General features: G+C 45.0%; 1 protein-coding gene across 1 annotated transcript in view; it reads right to left on the bottom strand.

The window, feature by feature from the left end:
• ZNF704 (zinc finger protein 704) overlaps nt 1-24,112 on the bottom strand; it is a 211,073-nt gene that overhangs the window by 41,907 nt on the left and 145,054 nt on the right. Inside the window, exons 3-4 of the mRNA XM_070630381.1 lie at nt 4,768-4,871; nt 26-264 (exon numbers count right to left, since the gene is read on the bottom strand). Coding sequence (XP_070486482.1) covers nt 26-264; nt 4,768-4,871 — 343 coding nt within the window. The remainder of the gene's footprint in view (nt 1-25; nt 265-4,767; nt 4,872-24,112) is intronic.

Here is a 24,112-nt window from a genome sequence, read left to right as displayed (position 1 = left end):
CGCGGGACGCCGGCCCGGGACCCACCTTTCTCTTCCTGGGGATGGGCTCGTCGAAGAGCAGGCTGCCCGCCTCGGCCTCGTCGATGCCGTCGTCGGGCGGCGCGGGGCTGCGGAAGGGCTTGAAGCTGTCGGCCGAGAGCGGCGGCGACGGCGTGGACGGGTTCGACTGGTCGCTGGGGGCGCTCCAGCTCCAGTAGCCGCTGCTGCTGCTGCTGGACGGCCCGGCTCCGCCCTCCTTCCAGGAGCCGCTCAGGCCCTCGGTCCCTGGGCACAGACACAGAGTCAGCGCCCACCGCCTCCCGCGCCCCGGGGAGGATGGGCCCCGATGCCACGCCGGGCGGGCCCTGCAGCCCGCGCCACGGGTGCAAGAGCGGGGCTTGCAGGTGCCACTCTGTGCATCCCTCCACAACAAGAAGTCGCATCGCAGTGGGTCAACATTTATTTTACTCACATGATAGGTCTTTCTAACAGTTTCCTGATGTGTGTTGTTTTGCGCAACGCTAGCTCCTTAAGACGATAATGGAGATTATATGCAAACAAGGAGGGGAGAAAAGATGTTCCCTGAGTGTAGGGAGCTCTGCGTTCCTGGACCGCAGTATTTCTTAGAGGGAGATCATTTGCAGGATTCTCCCGAATTGGTTGGTTACAGAGTTCCCTCCCACGCTTCCCGCTATTTTAATTGTTTAAAAAGAATTTCTTCTAGGACTATGATCTTTGGAATACATTTGTAGAAAAAGTTAGCCAAAGATTTAAGAATCTGAGAGAAATAAGTTCTGGAGAGTTACCTAAAGCCATTACTATGCTGCTCATTATAACAGTTAGTAGTGCCTTCCGTTTGATGGATATTTACATCTTGTAAAGCTCATCCACACCATCTCATACATTCTCACAATTGTCTCTCAGAGTAAGGAATATCACCTCCATTTTACAGATGATGACCCTGAGGCACCAGGAAGTTAAGTGACTTGTACTGGGGGCTGGGGACCAAACCCTGGTCTCTCAGTCGGCCTTGTGTCTCCCACAGTGCATGCCGGCCCTGTGTTGTCAGTGTCCTGCATCTCCAGCGAAGGTGAGACCAGAGAAGAATTTATTGGTAATAATTACTGATAAAACTGATGTTGAATTTTACCCCTGCACTTGTGGGGGGCCAACATTATGAAATGTTTGCTAAGATAGAAAGATCTTTGCCCGGTTAGAATGGGCAAAGATCTCTTTTAGTCACTGAAGATTTGCTTTACTTTTCAAGATTCCCAATCTTAATTAGCATTGGTATAAGTTCTGCTTTCTTTTTGAATAATTTCTCCTCCATATTTATGTGCATTTGGAATATATTAAAATATTACAACTGCAGGGAGGAAAAAAAATCCCAAAATGCCTCATTAAAAAAACGCTGTTCACATCTGTGTAATTAGTAATGAAGACAAACGGTAGACTAACATTCATGGAAAAACTTCTTGACTATCTTCACCTAATTACAGATTTCCAGCATATTCTTCAATTATGTCAAGCAAAAAGTTTAGTTAGAGGGGTGAAGTTTTAAGTTGAAATAGCAGAAGTAAGCTACCCATCTCATTAAAGCAGGGTTATTGCGGACTCAAAATGGTCACTTATGCGGGCTCACACCTGGCCAGCATCAGCAAAACCAAATTAGCATCTCCTCTCTGCAGGCCACACAGAGACGGATGCGCTCACCAGCCCCCAGGCGCCTGTTCTAAATAAGGAAGCTGCATTCATACAACAGGACTTCAAGAGGGCTAGTGGAAGGCCTCAGGTAGTATTACCTGGTGTGACAAACTCACTTGGCAGGCCGAGGAGGCCAATGAGTACACCGCTGCCTGCTCTTGTAAAATAAAATGTTCATGGTGCTAGATGTATGATTGTGTTAAGTATGAGGAACCGAATTTATTTTGAAAACCAACTATTATTAGCGTGTGGTTACACTGCTTCATGGCAATGCCAAAAGTTAATTTGCTTACTTGTGAATGACACTTCCTTCAGAAACACGGTTTAATCAGAAGGGCAATGTGATATAGAAATGAGTTTTTCAGAACCAATTCACAGTAACTTTTAGGGAGCAGAGTCTCCCTATCTTAAACAGGTATTTGCCAGAAATGCAGACAGGCACTGCTGGGAGCTCAGTTTCTTTGCAGACCCACATCCTGGCAAAATGATCACAGACAAGGATCACAACAGTTTCCAAAAATTCACTGATATCCAATAATCCTGGAGAAAGTCTTTATTTCTAAAATAATAATAATAATAATGCCTTCATTATCATAAGCTGCTTTCCCTTTTTAAGAATTTGCTTCCTGTTGTAGACTACATGAAAGCTATCAGGCAATTTGGGATTATTAGTTGGGCAGCTATTTTTTAAATCATAATGAACGCTGAATTACTTTCTTAATAACTATGCTAACAAAAGTTTGCATCGAAGCAGCAAAAGGTCTATTTTGATTCTAACCTTTCAACACAAAGGAACATCAAAAATGCTCTCAATTGAAAAATAATGCAACAGTAAAAATAACAATTACATTAAAACATATTTTTCCTTCTCTGAGGATTCCAGGAAACTCTGCAATTCCTTTTTCCTACGATTGGTTTTGGGGGTGCCTTCAGTTTTGCTTTTCCTGTAGTCTTTCTTTGTGGTGTGGATGAAGTGAGAAAGGTAAATCAAGATTCCTGTTTGCCAAGAGGCCCCGATAAGAGAGGTCAGGTCGTCCTACAGGAATGGTCAGGCTCAGCTCAAGGACACCTTATCCACTCTGTGTAAAGAGGTGACATCACCACAGCTTGGGGTGAATCATGACAGCGGGCACTACTGATTCACGGTACTGATTTGAATTCCCAGCATCTTGGTCATTCTTGCCACTTAACTGGATTGGAGTAAGTTTTGGTGAGGACTCGCTGGATGGTCAACAAATTTATTTTAATACCTCATGCTTTCACCCAAATTAGGTGGGAACCATAGCTCCATCTCCTCATTGACTAGTCTGGCTCTTAAGAGAAGCTTTTCCCTCGCTGGTGAGTTTCATTCAGTGGTCTCGGTGCATTACATTTCAGGGAACTGCAGTCTGGCTTCTGCCCATGGACAGTCCACAGTGAACGCTCTTGCCAAAACCACCAATGACCTACCTGATGCAGAATTCAGTCCTTTCCATGACTGACCTTCTGAAGCATCAGATGCCTCTCCTTGAAACACGCTGTTCCCTTGGCTTCCCTGAAAGCACACTGTCCCAGTTGTCCTCTACCTCTCTCTCACCCCTCAGGATCTTCCTGGGCTCTCTTCCCTCTGCTGATCCCTTCCATGATGGTGAGCCTTACTACTTCCCCCTTAGCCATCCTCTCTTCGCACTCTGCTTTGACACAACTCTCTCAGGGTGATCTCATCTACTCTCATGGCTTCAAATATTGCTTTCCAATTCTGCATCATCAGCCCAGATCTCTCTCTCAGCTCCCACTCAAATCTCCACCGGGTGCTGACCCTTGAATGATCCTCATGTATTGCCTACTAAACTGGACCCATTGTCTTTTCAGCAACCCCCGCCCCTTGCCCAAACATTCACCAATAGATCTGTTCCTCTGCCTCTGTTCCCTGTCTCAGGAGGAATGGGCCTCCTGCTGAAGCATACCAACTGCCTGGAAGTGGGCCTCGTCACGCCCTCTCCTTCTGCCTCTCTGTCCATCATCAAGTACTATTGATTCTGCCTTCTCTGCATTCCTCAATTAGGCCCTGTTCATTCGCACTGTGATCCCCAAGGTTCAGGTACCCATAGGGTTTTGTTTTTTTGTTTCTGCTTGTAAACCCAACTGTAACTTCCCAGTGCTGAAGTCATCTCATAGCTCTCCTACAGCCTCAGAGTAATGTCTAAAATCCCAGCCAGGCATACATGGCCCCTCTCGGTACTTCTCCTGCCAGGCTCTCCAGCTTCATCTCCTACTGCCTTCCAGATTTATCCTATTGAATTATATGAGTCAATATTACATCATGACTAGGAGAGCAGACCTGGAATCAGAAAGATACTAGAATAGAATTTCAGCTCTGTTATCTACAAGTCAATTAACCTCCACGTGCCTCAGTGTACTCATCTATAAAATAGTGATAACAACATCTCATAGAGTTGTTGTGAGAATTACATGAGATAAAGCAAGCCTAGTACTTGGCACATAGTAAGTACTCAATAAATGCTAGCCATTGATATGGCTATGATTGATAGTCTTGTTTCTCCTGTAGAGATTGTACATTTCCTGGGAGTACGGAGATTGTTTTTAATGATGTATTCAAACCATTTAGCAGGGTACCTGATAAATATATATTGAATGAAGGAATGGATTAAATAATTCTATTTCATTAAAGAGTCCAGGAGAATGCTTTTTCAAAAATATTTCATCTTGGGAGTTGTTTGATGCAACCACCTCTCCAATCAAACAGAGGTATTGCTGGGGAAAATAAGTTCATTAGACCAATTTCCATTTACCTGGGAAAAAAGGAACATGAGTACTACAAAGATGTGTATCGGAAAGGTGACGGAGCGCAATAAACGTGAGTTGAATGGATGGATGTATGAATGAGATGCGGTGGGGTTCCCGGGAAGATGAGGAGGAAGCTGATCACTCTGAGGTCTCCATTTCTTCCACATCTCCCCTGCTTCCTGCTACTGAGTGAGAGTTAACTGTTCACGGTGTTTGATGGGAATGAGACTCCCTCAACGACAGACCCCACTCTTGGTGTCCAGGGGCCCCTCCCTAGGCCCCATACCCCAGGCTTACCATTCGGTCGCACAGGAGGGCTTCGAACCAAGGGGCTGGTGGACAAGCTGGTTAGTACCATTGCTGCTGTCACCTTGTCCATGTCCAGTTCCTCTGAAGATTTCCTGGAAAACAGAGAGGGACACTGTTAACTGTGCATCCACTCTTGGCCACACCCTGTACCACATGCTACTGCACACATTTCCTCCTTTAACTTATCCCCATGAAAATGCAATGTTTTGTTAGCTTTACTGTACAGATGAGGGAGCTGAAGTGCAGAAGTTAAGAGATCCAGTCAAAATCCTACAGTATTAGGAAGAGAAGGATCATTCATTGGTCCTCATCTAATAAGTGCTTATTGAGAGTGGACTAATGGGCTAGACCCTGTTCTAGGCACAGGTGATGCGTGGGGAACAACAGACAAGGTTGGTGGGGAGAAACACAATTATCAGTAAACAAAGGAAAAGGAAGAGAATAGTTTTTGGTAGTGACAAGTGCTACGAAGGGCTAACAGATGGACAGTGACTGTGGGCGGCTGCCCTTGAGGTGGTCAGGAAAGGTTTCTCTGAGGAGGTGACATCCAAGGTGAAGTGTGAAGGGGGAGGGGGAGTCAGGCCTGAGGGGTGGGAAATGCCGTCCAAGCAGAAGAGCCAGCCATGCAAAGGCAAGGCAGCAGGAAAGAGCTGGATATTGGAAGAACCACCCAATTAGTGCAAGAAGGGGAGGAGGGGGCAGGGCTGGCTAAGTGGGTCCTGTGGCCATGGGAGGCATTTCTATTTTATTCTAAGTGGAATGGAAAGTCACTGGAAGGCTTTAAGCGGGCCTCATGACATGATATGATTAGTATTTCAAAAATAATTACGTGAACTGCTATATGGAGAATAGATTATGGAGAAGGCAGATAGAAGCAGGGAAGCTAGTCAGGAGATAATTGCTAGGAGTCAAGACAAGAGGAAACGGCGGCGTGGACTGGGGGGGGGGCAGTGGCAGGTGATCTGATGCACTGGGTGTGGGAGAGGAGCAAAACGGAGCAATCCAGGATGGCTCCCAGGTGTCTGAGTTGAGCATTAACTAGAGCCATTTACTGAGATGGGAGAGAGCGGAGCAGAAATGCCATTAAGGTGTTTAAACCCCAGTGCTCTGCTTTGCTACCCCTCTCCTAGAGGAAGGAGAGGTCAGTTACCATGTTGTTAAAGTTAAGAACCACTGGTAACCATCCATTGAGATGAAGAATTTCCTCTGGTTCATTAATTTTGGCCACTTAACCCTGAATAAAGGTTCATAAGATAATGACCATTGTGAACTGGAGCCAGCTTGTTTAAGCTTATTTCAATAAAGAAGTAAATATTGAGAGGCAAAAATTTACGTAGTACATTGACATCAGATAAATTGTACCACCTCCCGAGGGACGAACATTTTCAAATTAGGGAACAGTTGAAGAAGCACGACACAGGATTAATAAGCCATATTGACAAATGAATTGTCGCGTTGACAAATGTGGCTTTCATTCACAGGTGTGCTGTATAATTTGTAAAAGCAATGAACTCTCATAGATAGAAACTTCATAGCATCACTTCACAACACAGTGGGAAAGAGATTCCTAAACTGGAGAACAATCAAATTGGTCCCAATGTTGGTGTAGGGGGCTGCTCGCGTAGTTTCATCATGAAGTTATAAACATTGTGACAGTTTGGCTTTCCAATGTCCACCATGATGCTAAATTGCTAAGCAAAGCTTACTCTTTCAATTCAAGGTACCAAAAGATGGGAATCTTTGAAATTTCCTTTTATAGTTCTTCTTAGAGCACCTTGTGCTCTTTCTCAGCTAATTGTTCCATCAAAAGACAAATTACTTTTTTTCAGAGACTGGCAATTAAAAACACATCTAGGAAGCAAGCTTGAGAGTACACAATGAAACTCACTCTGCAGAAGTTTTCAAGACAATCTCATACACTTAGGGGAAAAAATTGCTCGTTCTTTTGGCAAACCGTTAAAAGATTTTACAACATCCACAATTTACAAGCTCCTCGTACTTGGGAGTAAAGGTGAGGCCAATTTCTTACAGAAACGGAGCTTCCTGAAACAGCACCGGAGGAAGGGCTTCCAGCACTTTAAGGTAATTTGGAAAGTTTTGTTGGCTCTGTCTTGCCAGCAGGGGACAAGGAGGAGGGAAGTCAGAGGGGGAAGGAGAACCTTGGGGGCCTCGAAGGACAAAGGCTTGCTACACAGACTGCTGTGTAGACCCTGGGACTCCCCCACTGCCTCCCCAGAGCCCAGCTGGGAGGACCCCTCCACCCCTGTGTGGGCCGCTCTGCTATCTCCCCCAAGACTGACTTACAGGAGCTGCTGACTTCTCTTTCCGACTGTCGGTCTGGTCTTTTCTTTTTCTCTCATTAACAAAAGGTTTCAGAACCAAGAGGAGAGGCCCATGAGTGCGGCACGGGGAGATGGCCTGACTCTGTCGGGAGCCGGTCCCCTCGCCTGCTGCCCCGACCCCCAAAAGGACTCGCTATACCAGCCTTTTCCTCTTCTACATCTTGCTTTCAGGGGCCTTTACTTTTCCAGTCTGCTTTGTATCTTTTTTGATTTTTCATATCTAAGGTGAACATTTTGTTTTAGAGGTCTAATTGATAGTTAACTCAAAAGCTGATTTATGCGTTTTTTAAATATGAAAATCAACAGTGTATCATTATAAAGCACGCAATTTTTTTGCAATGCCAAAGTCTACCACTCCATTTCAAAATAATCACTGAGAGTCATAAAGCAGATTTCTGATGAAGAGTGAAAAGAGGAATAAACATTATTGTAATCAGAGTGTTTTTCTATTTGGATTACCTTAAGTTTCCCATTGGCATTGGAGGTCACTGACAACAACAAGAAAAAAATCAAAGGAATATCCTGCGAATGCTTCAGGTAACCTGTATTTCACAGGGAGTATTTTTATCGTGCTGCATGAAACACTACCAGACAATATGGCCCGTGCAGTTGTGTTGTTGTTTTTATCTTTGTTTAATTTCTTTTGGTACAGTACTATCTAATTACTGATTAATTGGTGCTGCAAATTCAAATCCTTATAATTAAACACCAAGAGATGATATACAAAGTAGAATCTGTTACACTTTGAGAAAACTGCGGCAAAGGCCTGCTGGTGGATTTAGAGTTGTTGAGGAAAAAACCCACCGGAGGAGATAGGAAATATTCTCTCCTAATCTGAAATTGAATTTGAATCTGCTGTTGAAAACCTTACCAATCAGATGTTTACAAAAGGCTGGGACCATTTTCAATGACTCTTTCCTCCCAGGCTTAGTTGAGTATTACGGAACTTAGTAATATTTAGAATTATTTAAAAATAATAGTAATATTCATTGTCATTCTATATGCTATTTGTGCCTCAGGTCGACCTGGCTTCAATGGATGGTAGGAGTTCAGCATGGGAGAAATTGCATCTCAGGCAAGGAAGCAGGCAAGGCCTTGGCTTGTGGTCTGCTCAGGAGTCCTGCTGGAAGGATTTAGTGGGAGACGAGAGGGGCCTGGGCCTGAGCCAGACCACGTGGCCTCCTGTGCCAGGCTGAGTAGTTTGTCAGACTCGTCTAAGCAGAGAGAAGCCCCTGAACATTCGTGAACCTGGGAGAGAGACAGATGATCAATCTGTATTTTAGAAACGGGTCAACATGGAAAATGTGATGGAAAGGGAAGAAAGTAAAGGTAGGCTATTTAGCTATTTTTAGTTAACTCTTGATTCAAACCCAAAGTTTTAGACTCAGGGACAACCGTCCTTCTATGAACAGATAGAATTTGGTCTACGAATACAGAACTCCCTTGATATCTGTCAAGGATGTGTCCTGGACCTCTCTGGGAGAGGAGGTAAAGGTAATGGTTAGGAGTGCAGGCTCCAGAATGTGTTAGATCACGTGGCTTCAAATCCACTCTCTGCCATTACTAGCTGTGTGACCTTGGGTAAATTACTTAACATCTCTGAGTCTCAGTTTCTTCATCTGTAAAAGAAAGATACAAATAGATCTATTGAGGGGCCGGCCCTGTGGCGTAGTGGTTAAGTTTGGCATGCTCTGCTTTGGTGGCCTGGGTTCGTGGGTTTGGATCCTGGGTACAGACCTACACCACTCATCAGCCATGCTGTGGTGGTGACCCCCATATAAAAAAAAAAAGTGGAGGAAGATTGGCACGATGTTAGCTCAGGGCTAATCTTCCTCAAGCCAAAAAAAAAGGAAGATTGGCAACAGATGTTAGATCGGGGCTAATCTTTCTCAGCATGCACACACACACAAATCTGTTGAGAAGATTAAATGAGAAAATATACGCAAGGCAGCAGCACATAGCCTCACCCATAGTCAGGGTTACATGGTGCTTGCTATTATTAACCTTCAAATTCAGGACTACGCCCATAGCATAAACCCCCATGAAAGAGGAAAGCATGAAGTTACTTTGCTTACTCTTCTTATTCAGCATCAGCACTAGCAATTGCGCCTTTCTTTTTTTGGGGGGTGGGGTGGTGGTGGTATTTTTCATAGAGAACCAAACCGCTATGACTTCACGGGAGTCACTGCGTGAGAGGTGACACCTGGCCCAGGGTGGGGCAGCTGCTAGGCCTCAGCAGAGCTTCCCAGAAGCGCCTTGGCATGGACACAGCTCGTGACAGAGTGGCTCTTAAGGACAGTCTACAAAGAGCCAAAGGCTGAAGTGCCGTTCGGATTTCACGTTTAAGACTTTCTGCTTTCAGTCCTCGCTCTTGGAGTCCTTGCTCCATGCTGCGGGCTCTTCCGCATCCTGGAAACACAGTCTCAATGATAATCAAGCAGCCTCTGCCCTCCTGGCTCTAGTGTATTGCAGAACCAGATCTTAATCAAACACACACACATAACCGTGAACCTGCAGCCATCACAGATGCCAGGAAGGGGTGGTATGCATTGATGAGGACCCACCCAGGCCTCCCGGCTAAGGGGAGGACTCCTGGCTGAGGGAGACTGGGAATGACCCCTGGGGGGGCCTGGCTGAGGGCAAGGACGAGCTCTGGGTGGTGGTCGAGAATGAGGCAAGGCTGCCTCCGAGAGGAACGGGCAGGCTGAGCGTGGCACCATGCACTTGGAGATGGACAGCCCAGGGAGGGCCTTCCGAGCCCTGTAAGGGTTTTCATCCGTATCTTCAAGGCCCTGGCAAGCACTGAAGTGTTTCAGGCAGCGTGGGGCTGGGGGAGGTCAGGTCAGTTGGGGTGATGCTATCAGATTTGCTTTTCACAAAGCTCCCTCTGGCTGCCATGTGGAAAATGAGTTTCTTAGTCTGACAACTGATCTTTTATCTGTGGAATTGATTGCCTGGTGACTGTGGCAGCAGGTTGCAGGATGACATCATCTGCGACATGAAGAGGCAAGCAGGAGCGCGTGCAGCATCAGAGGACACAACCCCCAGGCCCCGGGGCCAGTGCCCGGGTAGGCGCTGCTGGTCAGGGCCTGGGCACTGGGCCGGGGCCTGTGTTTATATTATTTATGCCATGAGGAGCCTTTGTCTTCTTTTGAGCCACTTTATGCCCAAATGTCATCTGCTTGGACGGTACATACAAACACGGCCTCCCCTGGCTAATTCACCAGCTAAGAGAAATGTTTCACACCCGCAGAGCCATCAAAGACATTTATCTGCAATTGAAGTTTAGTACTAACAAATGGAAATAAAAATGGATAATACATCCCTTAGATTAGCACTAATCCAGTTCCTTAGCAACTACCGAAATCTGCAGTCTAGACCAAGTTCAATTACTTTAAAAACTTGTAGTAACCCTAAAACAAGGAATAAAGTCTGAAAATAAAATCTCTTCTACTGGAAAGGCCACAGCAACCATCCCCAATATTGGAATTCTGGGAAAGCTTTTACTAAGAATTTGGAAAAGTGGATTCAGTAACTATTAAATGTGATTAAGCACAAAAACTTTGTTTCCTTTCTCAATGAATCTTGTAGCAAAAGTTGTCAGTGTTAACTCCTCCAATTTCATTTTGGCTGTTGTTTCTTTCAAGACTGTAGGGAAGCTGCCCATTGCAATAAAGCATCCACTGGCCTTGATCAACCAAGACGGGAAAATCAGAGCAACTGCGGCATAATACATAAGGCAATACAGATGAGTACTTCTGAAACTCCCTGTGGTGGAGGATCATTTTTAAGAAATTTCCAATCTGGCATGGATCGGTACTTTCGTAAATTACAAGAACAACTGGCTTGTGGAAGTTGTTGCAATGTCAAATTGCTATGCAAATTTCTAAACTGTGGCTTCCTCTCAGTTTCTGTACCTAGCTCATCATGGACTGGTAACAGAGTTTGCAGACGGGCACTGGTCCGCAGACCACACGCTGAGTAGCATGGAATTAGGCAATTGCTTTGATGTCCATTTCACTTTGGCTGAAAAGATGACATTCAGTCCCATCCTTTCTTCCACTTGCTGCCATGCTCCTCTTGGATGCTCCCACCGCTGACTTCTCTCCTGGCTCTTGTCGCTCTGCCCTTTGGCTCCCAAGTTCCACGGTAAATAGACCCTCACATGTCCTCACCATGGCTCTCCCCTAGGGTCACTCTTCCTTCCCATTGAGTTACTCATCCTGTCACTCCCACTGAGGTCAAGTGGGGGTGTTGGCCTTTGACCTGCCTCCCCTAGGAGACCATCCCTTTTCACCCTCATATGAAAACCCCTGGTCCTTTGAGGCTCAGCTCTGCAGCCATCTTGCTGTCTCCTGCTGCCTATTTCAGGCATCAACCAGCCTTTCCATCAGCACCTCTCTCCCCTAATAGTTATCACATCTTGGCACATAAATTATGGCCATCACTTTTACCTTACCTGGAATTATGATCCTAGGAGACTGAAAGCATCCAACAACTTCGTAATTTCTGTGCCCTTGCCCCAAAGACACTCAGCAGAGTGCAGAGGAAGGACACTGCAGTCAGACAGACCAAGGTTTAATCCCCAGCAACCCCATTTACTCGTCGAGTGACTTTAGGCAAACCTTGCAGCTTTGCACTCCTTCATATTCCTCCTTTATAAAATGGGAATGATGATAATACTGACCTCATAGGGTTTTGGAAGAATTAAATAATGTATGTAAAATATCTAGCATATACTAAACAATAGATAATAATTATTATTATCATCATCCTTTACCAGAACTCTTATTTCAGTGAACTATTCACAGGTTAAAAACCTCAGTTTTACCTACTGAAGTGTTTGTAGGTGAAATAACATGAAAACTAGGATTTGCTTTAATATACTACAGCCTCCCACTTTCCCACCCTCAAAAGTGTGAGTTGGGGATGATTCGACGAAATAAGACGGGCAAAATGTTGATAACTGTTGAAGCCAGGTGACGAGTACTGAGGGATTCATTAGACCATTCTCTCACTTTTGTGCATATTTGAAATTGCCATCATACAAATAAAAACAAGAACACAAACCCAGATTTTGGCCCCAAGCTCTACTCCACCTCACACTCTCCTCCTTTCCTTCGAGCTCACCCTGTCTCAGTGCCACTGCACCTGCCCTCCCATCCCGCAGAGACAGCCAGGCTCCCACTTCCTCCGTTTTCTCCCCAGTTACCAGCCCGCTGCCATCTATTTCTTCCCTGCAGTTTGGTTCACTGGTTGATCGCCTGAATGCGTCTTTCATCAGCATCCTTGAATCCCTGGCCTTTCTGGCCTTTTGCTTCACTGGCCCAGAAGAACCAGACCCTGGCTGGATCCTCCCTGGCTGCTCTCTACTCCCCTGCTCTGGGGCAGCTAGGTGCTGATGGAAAACACTGAAGACTCTGCTGAGGGGATGCATCCTCTGCCCAGATCCTGCCTGTGCTTGGCCTCCACAGGTCCTTCACCTGTGCTCGGTCAGCACACACCTCCATTTGCACCCAGGATTATTCCACATCTTCACCTCTCTCTTCAAAGTTGCACTCCTGCCAACCCAAACAGCAGACACGCTTACCTCCTACATTTGAGAGAAGAGCGAGGCCGCCAGGCATGACCTTTTTCACATTTTGACTTTTTAGCACCTTTCTTCAGGCTCCCAGGTGGGTCAAGTGTTGCTTTTCCTGTCTGAAGCCATGCCTCCACCCAGGCTATCTTCACCCTCTTCCAAGGCCTCGCTCCTCCCTCCTGTTCCCACTTGCTTCTTCCCTCAGTCTACGAACATGCTTGAGCTGTTTTTCCCACCTGCACGCAGGGACACTACGCAGGAACAGACAGGGAGGTCGAAAAGACATGAGGAGAGTGGTTAGAGAAGACAAGAGAGGAGAGGGTGTCAAAGAGGGACAGGTTAACAGCATCACGCACGGAGAGAGACTGAGCCGGACCAGGACGGACAGGGGGCCCCTGGAAACCGCAGCAAGGAAGCAGGCAGAACGTTAGAGGGAGTGGAAGGGGCAACGCACGGACGAGGTCTTTCCTGAGTCTGTGTGGAGTGGGGTCCTGGGCTCAGGTGCAATGAACTTCAGGTGAAAGGAGGAGCAACTGCCATAGAACTGGGGCGAGGAGAACAAAGACGGCCTGGGTGCAGGCACACTGGTCGGTGTGGGGCTTGGGAAGAGGATGATGTTTCTTGCTGGCGGTCTCTGCTTTAACGCCCTCCTCGGAGGCAGACACGTTTCTCTGTGGGGAATGGGAGGGGGTCTCTGGAGAGCTGAAGGTTGGAAATCGCTGTTATGGGTAACAGAAGAGAAACCTGAACAGGACACCAAAAGCCAGGCGGCAGTGACGGCTCCTCTGAGGTTGGGAACCTTGCTTCTGCCGTGGTGGTGACCAGATGGAGTCTGATGGCCATGCCAAGAAGCCTGGAGCAGGAGTGTGTGAGGGCAGGCTGAGGGACTAATGCCGTGCTGGGGGGGTGCAATGAATAAGAGCGCGCGAAAGCGGAAGGTTTTGGAAAAACTGTGTTTGGAGAGAGAGCCATGGCATCTTGGCTGGATTAGGAAGTGAGTGAAGGGCGGAGAGCACTGAGAGATGGGGGAGCAGACGGAGAGAAACCAGAGATCTTGATGAGGTCAACAAACGTGTGGTGGAAGCAAAAGAGAGAGAAAGCTGGAAGAACAAGAGGTTATGAGCAGGAGAGGGGTACCCGAGGTGGAGATTCGGTATATGGAGAATTCTGGAAGAGGGCAGGGCCCAAGGTGTGGCTGTAGGAGCAGAGGATAAAGGCGGAGTAGATCACTGGATCACAAACGGTGAGGCTGTGAATAGGATGGTCACCGATGTCATTCAGGATGATGGCAGGATTGGGGAAGAGAGGAAACTATGAGTAAAGGGTGAATGACCAGCATGTCATCAAGGAAGGGTAGAGGTGGACAACACCTCAAAGCAACAGGAGGTTGACGGAGAGTGGAGGGGCAACAGCTCGTTCCCAGCAATGGGGCCGTGGAGAAATACGTCCTCGGGAGCATCCCCACTGCCTTCCGGATAAGACTGCTGTGCAGGCAGCCCCTGGCCCTCTCTAGCCGAGTCTCCCCACCACCGCTCCCCCCATTTCATCCCAGCTGCTCCGTGGGGCAGCTCCCCAACCCCCGGCAATCCTCCATAAGATGAGGTACCCTCCTCTCCGTTCCTCTGCATGAGCTCTGCCCTCTGCTCGGAACAAGCTTGCTCCTCTTTCCACCGGGCCTGTTTCCATTCACCCTCCCAAAGCAGCTCAGTCTTAGCCCTGGGAAGCTGCATACACCTGCCAGCCCGGGCCAGGCGTCCCCACTCCTGTACTGTGTCGTCTGGACTGCTTGTGCCCTCTCCGCTGCCCCTGTCGTAGATCAGACTCACTCTTGCATCTCTCTGCTCCCAACACCTAGCACAAAATCTCGCTGAAGGTTAAGTTCTTAACAAAGGGCTTTTGGACAAATCAGCATTAAGTAATGGCAGTCAACAGTCACAGACGGGTGCCAGGGGGGAGCACAGAAAACATCTGGAAAACTTGTGCTGCTGGTCTCTGCTCTCTCCATCCCATCTTATTAGACCTGGTAATTTATTCATATCGTCTCGTGGAAATCAGTTCCTCAAAAATTCAGTTACTAAATAAATCATTCGTACGAATATTTTTTTACCGGCCCTAAAAAAAATGTTGGCCTATCTACGCAAAATTGATTCTGTTCCAGCGTCTCTGAGGATTCCTCTCTGTTCACAGAGGCTCGCAGACCCATCAGTGAACTCTAGAACGGCAGCAGTAACATTATTAAACAATAAGTTCCAACTCCCCTGAAAACAATTCTGTGTGATTAGCGGACTTCTTGATGTGAGCAGGCTGCAAAGCATGGCCCCGGGAAGCATCGAGAACATCCCGGGATCGCCTTTTTGCTTGGTCGGTTTGGTGCTTTTGATTGCAGCCCACATGTTCTCCCGGGAGTCAGAAGTCCAGTCTGCAATCCTAAAGGTTCTCTCCAACACAAGGCCCTCCGTGCACATGCGAGTGCCCTTCTGAGGCTGTCGTTTAGGCACCCGGAGAGAAGACCAGAGGGAACACATCAAATTCCCTCTTGTGATAGTGTGTTGTGTGTGTGTGTATCTGTGTCAATGTCCTGTGTGTGTGTGTGTCTCTTTGTGTCTGTATCTGTGTGCATATCTCTGTGACTGTGTGTGTCTGTGTCTGTGTATATCTGTGTGTGTGTGTGTGTGTATCTGTGTGTGTGTCCATCTCCGTGTCTGAGTCTGGGTGTGAGTGTCTCTCTGTGTCTCTGTGTGCATATCTGTGTATGTGTGTCTCTGTGTGTATCTGTCTGTGTGTGTGTCCATCTCTGTGTCTGGGTCTGGGTGTGAGTGTCTCTCTGTGTCCCTGTGTGCACATCTGTGTATGTGTGTCTGAGTGTGTGTATCTGTGTGTGTATAGTCCATCTCCATGTCTGGGTCTAGGTGTGAGTGTCTCTGTGTGCATATCTGTGTGAGTATGTGTGTCTGAGTGTGCGTGTGTGTGTGCGTGTGTGTCCATCTCTATGCCTGGGTCTGGGCCTGAGTGTCTCCGTATGAACCCGTGTGTGCTCTGTGCGTGGAGGCAGAGATGAAGGGAGTTGGAGGTGACCGTCCCTCCAGACCCTGTCTCCTGCCCGAGGAGGCCAGCCCCTTTCTTCTCGGCTGTCTGGGGTGGTGAAGTCCTGTCTCACTTCTCTGTCCCACTAAAGCGTCTACCTGCTACTCAGCAGTGGCCCAAGCAAAGCTGTCCGACCCTCTGGGGAAGTGCTCGTGGATGTTTCAGGATGCTCTGGCTGGGCTTCCGTCTGTCCAGGCTGTCAGCCAGTCCGTCCCAGGGTCCTGGGGAGATCCCCATTGGGCAGAGCCTGCCACGCGTGCAGGGGCGTGGGGCCCAGGCTACTGGGGTTCAAGAACCCCAGGTGTCCAGGCCGCCTGCAGGTTAGCAGTCTGACTGATAGATGCCACAGTTGTCCTCAGGAAGACAACTGTAACCGAAACTGCCTCTCTCACTCTTATTCGTGTCCACGTCGGGCACTCCGGACGTCTTGGTGGGGTTAATTACGTTATTGCCGGGAGGCCGCAAATCCAGGCCGGTCTCAAAAATGTAAAGAACTCCCAGCTCCATATTATGGTGATAATAGTTATTTCATGAGGACAGCTGGGAGAAAACAAATCCAGTGTTTTCTGTTTTTGCCAATTAGAGAAAAATAAGGTGATTTTTTCCTCTAGATTAAAAAAATAATAAAGTTTAAAAAGACTTAATCTCTTCTTAAGCTGCTTAAGTTCCAGACTTGGCTTAAAAAAGGCAAAAGAATGTATTCTTTTTTCAAAAAATGCATCTTCTTTCCAATAATAGCTCATATTTATTGAGCTAATATTTATTGGCATTAACATTAATGCCAGACACTTTATGTACAGTATTTTTAATTGTACTATGGGTTGATATTATTGCCCCATTTCACAAACATGGAGACTTTGTTATCTTTCTAAGGGCACTTGGCCAGTCAGCCAGGCCTGCCTTATTCCAGTGCCAACGGGGTCTTCATTCCACACACTAATGCTGTTTCATTATCATCTCTGTAACCTTGTTTTAAATTTGAGACATACATGTCATCTTCTATAACTGAAATATAGTTGTGAACTAAATGCAATTCATTTTAGATTTTCTGTATTATATTTAAAATTATGGTCTAATAAAAACAATTTCTTTAATATATATGGATGATTTTACATTAATGAGAACATAGCATATAAAATCTCAAGTTGACAAAAATAGATTAAATTATAGGCTTATTACTTATGTTAAAAAAGAATGTTTTGCTTTCAAAACGATTCTCTATGGATCTTCTTTAAATACAATTTTTATAATATGCTTAGAATGTTTTGAATGATTAAATTTCAATTCAATTCATATACCCAAATTCTAACCCCTACACCAATGACTCTTTTATACTATTAGGTTGAACTATATGAAATTGCCAATACTCACTATTTTTTATCCACAAAAGTGGCAGTTTCATATGGTTCACTCTGATATTTGCTCTTATTTAATCATTTATCTTTAGTTTCACAGGCTAGAAGTGTACCAATTTACCCTCATTTTAAATCGATTGTTTCAGATCAATGAGCCAAACAATGGTTCTCTTTCCTAAGGTGTGAATTGTGGGTAATTTTATTTCTGGAGCTGGTTTTTATTGAACATAATTTCCTATTAATATAATTCAAGCACACTTCAATTCAATAATGTCTATTACCTGCAAAGTATTGCTTTAGGCAGGATTCCTTGCCCCACAACTTGTCAATGTTCTACACAAGGCACTTGGACGTCCAGATTCTGAGAAATGAGTGGGAGCATCTAAGCTGCCCATGGAGGATTCTCACAGCCACACAACATTGCTGGCTCTATTTCCCACGTTCGTTCATTTATATGTTAACCATGTTACTAATATATGTTTCCATCGATTCATACAGCTATTATTTGATGACAGATCAATTCAGACCATCAGTTAGGTATCTTGTTCCGAGAAAATGGTAATTCTATCATTCTTAAATTTGTTTATAATAGTAGAGTCTAAGCGCTATGAAATCAAACTACTTATTGAACACCCAAAGGCTGAACAATTGCACATTTAGCTGTTTATACTCTGTGCATAAGGAACATGACTTCCCCAAAGGAATAAGCAGGAGAAACTGATATAGGCAGGCACACAATGCAAAGGTTACTGCTGTGCATAACAGCAGATCAGTAACACGGCTGGGTGGCTACTGGCCAGGGCATATCCAGTTTCCTGTAATAAGGGATGGATGAATACAGGTTAGTAATGCCAAACACAGCTTAAGCTCAAGCCAAGAGAGGTCTACAGGGCAGGGAAAGCAAAGCATTGTAGCTACTATTTCACATTTCTTCTGGAAACAATATAAATGGCTTATAAGCCTAGGATGCTGGAATTAATATTTAATGTACAAAGCATCACTAAAAACAACTGTATAGCTCTCGGGTATAAATAATAATTTCTACCTCTGCTGGAAATTTTTCACTCATTTAGATTGTCATACGAGTGGAGCTATGGTTTAAAGGTGCACTTACTGTAATAGCACGTTGATTAAACTACGGTGGAATTACCCATTCAAGATATCTTTCAATTCTGTGCTATTATGAAGTTCTAAATATTTCAAATGCAAATAGGCCTCTACAGTCAACAGCTCAGGGGTTACCTATCTGTTTCTTTTCCTTTTTTTTTTTCAATCATTAGGAAGGCTTCTAAATTTGCCTTTGTACATACTTGACATGAACCCATGAGCTTATGATAAGGAATTAACAAGCATACAGACTAGAGAATCTGGATTTATTTGAAATTTGATGAGAAAATGAGCCAATTAAAAATGATTATGAAAATATGGAGAAAAAAGCCTTTTCAGGATGACACATCACTAACTCCACTAACATTTCTTTTCCCACTTGGGACGCTATCTCGACGAAGCTTCATCCTGCAGAGACAGAAATAAAGCGCCTGCTTTCATTTGTGGGCAGGCAAAACTTCTAGAAGTTGAGAGAGGTAGTAATAGTTGCTATGTCAGTTTGACTCTTCCACGAAGCAGTCACCACAAGAGGCTCAGTTCTGCAAGCAACTTTTTTGGGAAAATGCCTATGAAAAATAGAGAGGGTGGGAGCACGAGAAGGCCTCGGTCCACCAGGAAGGTCTGACACTTGTAAGAAAGGAGTGAGGAAAGGAAGGACTGAGTAGGAAGTACTTTGGAGCAGTTCTAATAGAGACTCAGCTCGATCTGATGGGGTCTCCTGAGCAAATGTTGCCCGTTAGAGGAAGCTCATGGTCTTGGTGGCCACAGATGCAAAGGACTGGCAGGGGGTCGGAGACCGTCCACCAACTGAGTTCCCACAGCAGCAGCTTTTCTTGAAAGGAGATCTGAGTGGTGCCCTTCCAAGCCCTCCATGAGTACTGTTTCTTTTTGGTGATTATACAATTTAACACGGGGATCTTGTTCCTTTTAGACAAAGCTCAAAAATCCCCAGGTGGGACACCTTCAGCAGCTTCGCTGAGATACATTCTTTGAGGACCAGCTGTCTGCAAATGTGTTTTTCCTTACCAAGCATGGCTTACACTTGCTGTCATGGTACAGAGGAATAAGACAGTCAAGTTAAATAAAGCATCTGGGAGGATTTCCAGTCTCTAGAACCGTTCGAGGCCCACGCCAGTATTTGCCCAAGAGTTACCTGGGTTATGGTCCTATTGGGTCAAATCCAGGGTATAATCCACGTCCCTAAATAAATCATAATAGTTAACATTTATGCAGCCACTGTTCTAGCCTTTACTGAACTCAGTTAATCCTCCTAATTCTATGAAGCCAATATTATTGTTATCCCCATTTTTAGGGATGAGGAAACTGAGGCACAAAGAGGTAAAGCTGGAGCTTGGATTCCCAGCCAGGCAGCTGGACACCACAGGAAGTGTCTGTCGTGGACTGAATGTTTGTCTCCTCCCCAAATCCATATTTGAAGCCCTAACAACAACGTGATGGTACTAGGAGGTCCAGCCTTTGGGAGGTGATTAGGTTTAGATGAGGTCATGAGGGTGGAGCCCCATGACGGACTAGTGCCCTTATGATAATAAGAGGAGACACGGAGCCAGACGGTTGCACCCGTAAGCCAGCAAGAGGGCCCTCACCGAGAACCAGATCAGTTGGCATCTTGATCTTGATCTTCCCAGCCCCAGACTTGTGAGAAATAGATGTCTGTTGTTTAAGCCCCAAGTCTACATACTTGGTTAAAGCAGCCTGAACTAAGGCAGTGTTTTTACCCAGTATGCTGGGGAAGGAGGGTGACAATTAGGCAAGTGGATAGGGTGCCCGACATGCGAGTGCAGCTGATCACAAGCTGGAGACCAGTGACACCCACTGAATGAGCTGGGCCAGCATGGAAGCAGGGTGGGCAAAGGCTCACCCTGGTGAACGTGGGGCATACTGCAGCCCTGCGAGGCCCCCAGGATCTCAGGCCTAGGCTAACACAGCTCTTCCTGATGCCACCCACAGTGGTTCCCAGGATGCTTCCAGCTGTCATCCAAATTGGTTCTAGAGCTGTGCGTGTTCTGGCCTGCTGATGACAGATGTCAGAGGCTGTGACTCAGCAGCCACTGGGCAGGTGGAGACCAATGACAGTCCCGATGACAGTGACAGTTCTGACAGTAGCAGCAGTGGCAACGGAAGTGAAGAGAAGCAAACAGCAATAGTCTCATGGATATTGGGATTAACGACGTTTTGGTCACATACACTAGACTGAGAGAAACCCTCTGTGAATGGCAGGTCAGGTGTAAACTCTGTACCAGGAAGGAAGAATGTATATATACATGCAGACAAGATTTCGTATATTACTGAAATCATATTATTTTGTATCTTGCTGAAATTGATGCATATCCTCCAACAGGTTACAAACTCACTGTTTTAAAGAAACTTCAGGGAGAATCTGGGGAGCTCAAAATTTATAACCTGTCTTTCAGTGGCCATGTGCTAAAGGGCAGAACATAGCATAATTTTTTAATAAGTAGGGTTCCCAGGGGATAGTGGAAACCTCAACTATTGAGGCCCAGATTTTTTACCTTTTAAGCTGGTGAAATTGAAAGGGTGGGGCCACAGAACACTAAGTAAATGACACAACTTCTGCAAAAGCAAATTATGCAGGATTCATCTGTTATAACTGTTTGAGGAGACAGATAAGCATGTGGATACAGGGGAAGCCGTGAACGAGTGGCTCACAGCCTTCTGTCTTCCCAAATGACGTTTAGCTATAGTATCTAGCTGGTTAGACCACGCATGGCTCCTGAGCAAGTCCAGCTGTGGCAGGAAGGACACTGAAGGTGATCCCTTTAGGTTTTAAAAATGCCTTTAAAAAGAGTTATCTCGGAATTGAGGCAGCCGTGTCATGAATAAAGAGCCAGTTTAGAGACAGAAAAAATGGTGGAAATGGATGGGCACCTCTCTGGATGGAGACGTGTCAACAACTGAGTCCCTGTGAAACTGCTGCTCGGGACCATTTTATAAATGATCTGGACGAGGGTACAGAAAAATTTCTAGGTTTGCTGATGATCCTGACATCTAGTTGATAAGGACGGATTTCAGAAGATATTTTAACAGTATACTAAATAGACAAAAACATTGGTATATTTCAATGTGAGAAAGTGGAAGGTAATAAATGCATGAAGAAAAAAAAGCGTCACAGACTTCCAGGCATATGAGATCTGAGTGATCAGTTACAACCCAGAAGAGCTTCCTAGGATTAAATGATAGAATCCATTAATAGGAAAACTATCTCGGGGTCAGCTAGGCCAACCTGTCATCTGAAGCCACCGCTGTCTTCCACAGCATCCTCACCACGTGGACACTGAGTCGTTGCTCTCAGGTGAGGAACACATCAACTGCAGAGGGAGCAGTCTTTTTCAGACAATTCAATGTTTAGAAAGTTCTCCTTTGTGTGGAGGCAACACTAGCCTTTTCCTTATGTAGTTCAGTGTTCCAGGATGACAGAGAGCAATTCTGTAGATATGCTTTCACATCAATGGGTTCATACAACATGTGAGCTTTTGTGACTGGCTCCTTTCACTCAGCATAATGTTTTCAAGGTTCACCCGTGTTGTAGCATGTATCAGAACTTTCTCGTCTTTATTGCTGAATAATATTCCATTGTATGGATATATCACATTTTATTTATCCCTTCATCAGCCGATAGACTTTTGTGTTGTTTCCACATTTTTGGCTACTATGAATAATGTTTTTATGAATATTAACATACAAGTTTTTGTGTGGCCGTGTGTTTTCAATTCTCTTTTGTATATACTTAGGAGTAGAATTGCTGGGTCATATGGTAACTCTATGTTTAACCTTTTGAGAAACTGACAAACTGTTTTCCTTTCCTTTCCAAAATGGCGGCACCACTTTATAATCTACCAGTAATGTATAAAGGTTCCAACTCCTCCATCCTCTCCAACACTTGTTATTGTCCATCTTTTCGATAATGGCTATCATAGTAGGTGTAAAATCACTTTAATTTACATTGCCCTAATGACTAATGATGCTGAACATCTTTTTTTTTTTTTTTTTTTAAAGATTTTTTTTATTTTTTCCTTTTTCTCCCCAAAGCCCCCCGGTACATAGTTGTGTATTCTTCGTTGTGGGTTCCTCTAGTTGTGGCATGTGGGATGCTGCCTCAGCGTGGTCTGACGAGCAGTGCCATGTCCGCGCCCAGGATTCGAACCGACGAAACACTGGGCCGCCTGCAGCGGAGCGCGCGAACTTAACCACTCGGCCACGGGGCCAGCCCCGATGCTGAACATCTTTACACTTGCTTATTTTCCATTTTTCTTTGGAAAAATGTCTATTTAAGTCCTTTGCCTTTTTTTGTGTGTGAGGAAGATTCGCCCTGAGCTAACATCTGTTGCCAATCCTCCACTTTTTTTTTTTTTTTTTGCTTGAGGAATATTAGCCCTGAGCTAATATCTGTGCCAATCTTCCTCCACTTTATATGTGGGTCACTCCACAGCATGACTGGAGTAGGTCTGCACCCGGAATCTGAACCTGTGAACCTGGGCCACCAAAGTGGAGCACAGAACTTTAACCACTTGGCCACATGGCCAGCCCTTCCTTTGCCCTTTTTAATTCAGTCATCTTTCAAAATATTGAGTTGTAAGAGTTTTTATATATTCTGGATACTAGATCAATATCAGATATATGATTTGGAAGTATTTTCTCTCATTCTGTGGGCTGTCTTTTCACTTTCTTGATAGTGTCTTTTCCAGCACTAAAGTTTTTAATTTTGATGAAGCCTAATTTATCTAATTTTTCTTTCGTTGTTTGTACTTTTGGTGTCATATTTAAGAAACCATTGCCTAACCCATGGTCATGAGACTTATTTCTATATTTCCTTCTAAGAGTTTTATAGTTTTACCTCTTACATTTAGATCTTTGATCCATTTTGAGTTAGTTTTTTAATATGGTTGAGGTAGGGGTCTAACTTCTTTCTTTTGCATGTGGATATTCCAATTGTCTCAGCACCATTTGTTGAAAAGACACTTCTTGAATTGTCTTGGCACCATGTTGAAAGTCAATTGACTGTAATGGGAGACTCATTTCTAGCAATGACATTGGCCATTTGCTTTTCATACTGTGGACTCATACTGAATTTAATGTCAACTAAATCCTCTAAGTGTTTCATGGTGTTGCAGTAAGCCAAGTCTGCCCCATCCTGCCCTTGTGCAGATGGGAACTGGGGCCCAGATAATGGACTTCATCTTTATTGCTCCTGAATATCACCTTTCTAGTTCAGCTGGTCATTCCACTAAGTGGGGAGCTTTGGGATGTGGTGTCCAATGTCCCTCCCAGGTTTATATCATCCATATCATCATTTATCCAGATCAGTCATGGAATATTTAATAAACTTCCTATCAGGCAGCTAGTCTGGGTATGGGTGAATAAGACAAGGTACTCGCCCCTATGGACAAGACAGAAAGAAGACAGATAATACAGAATTAAACTAATAAAGAAGAAAGGAACAGAGAAGAACTACTAAACCATCTGGAAAAAAAAAGTAACAAAATGGCAATAAATACATTTTTATCAATAGCTACTTTAAATGTCAATGGTCTAAATGCTCCCATCAAAAGACATAGGGTGGCTAATTGGATAAAAAAACAAGACCCATGTATATGCTGCATACAAGAGTCACACTTCAGAACTAAGGACATTCACAAATTGAAAGTGAAAGGATGGAAAAAGATACTCCATGCAAATGGCAAAGAAAAGAAAGTGGGGGTAGCAATACTTATATCAGACAAAATAGACTTTAAAACAAAAACTGTAACAAGAGACAAAGAAGGGCATTAAACAATGATAAAGGGAACAATCCACAAGAGGATACAACACTTGTAAATATCTATGCA

This window comes from Equus przewalskii, chromosome 8, assembly GCF_037783145.1.
Source record: "Equus przewalskii isolate Varuska chromosome 8, EquPr2, whole genome shotgun sequence".
Classification (NCBI taxonomy): Eukaryota; Metazoa; Chordata; class Mammalia; order Perissodactyla; family Equidae; genus Equus; species Equus przewalskii.
Note: the sequence above shows the minus strand (reverse complement) of the source record. Positions and strands in the feature narration are given on the sequence as shown.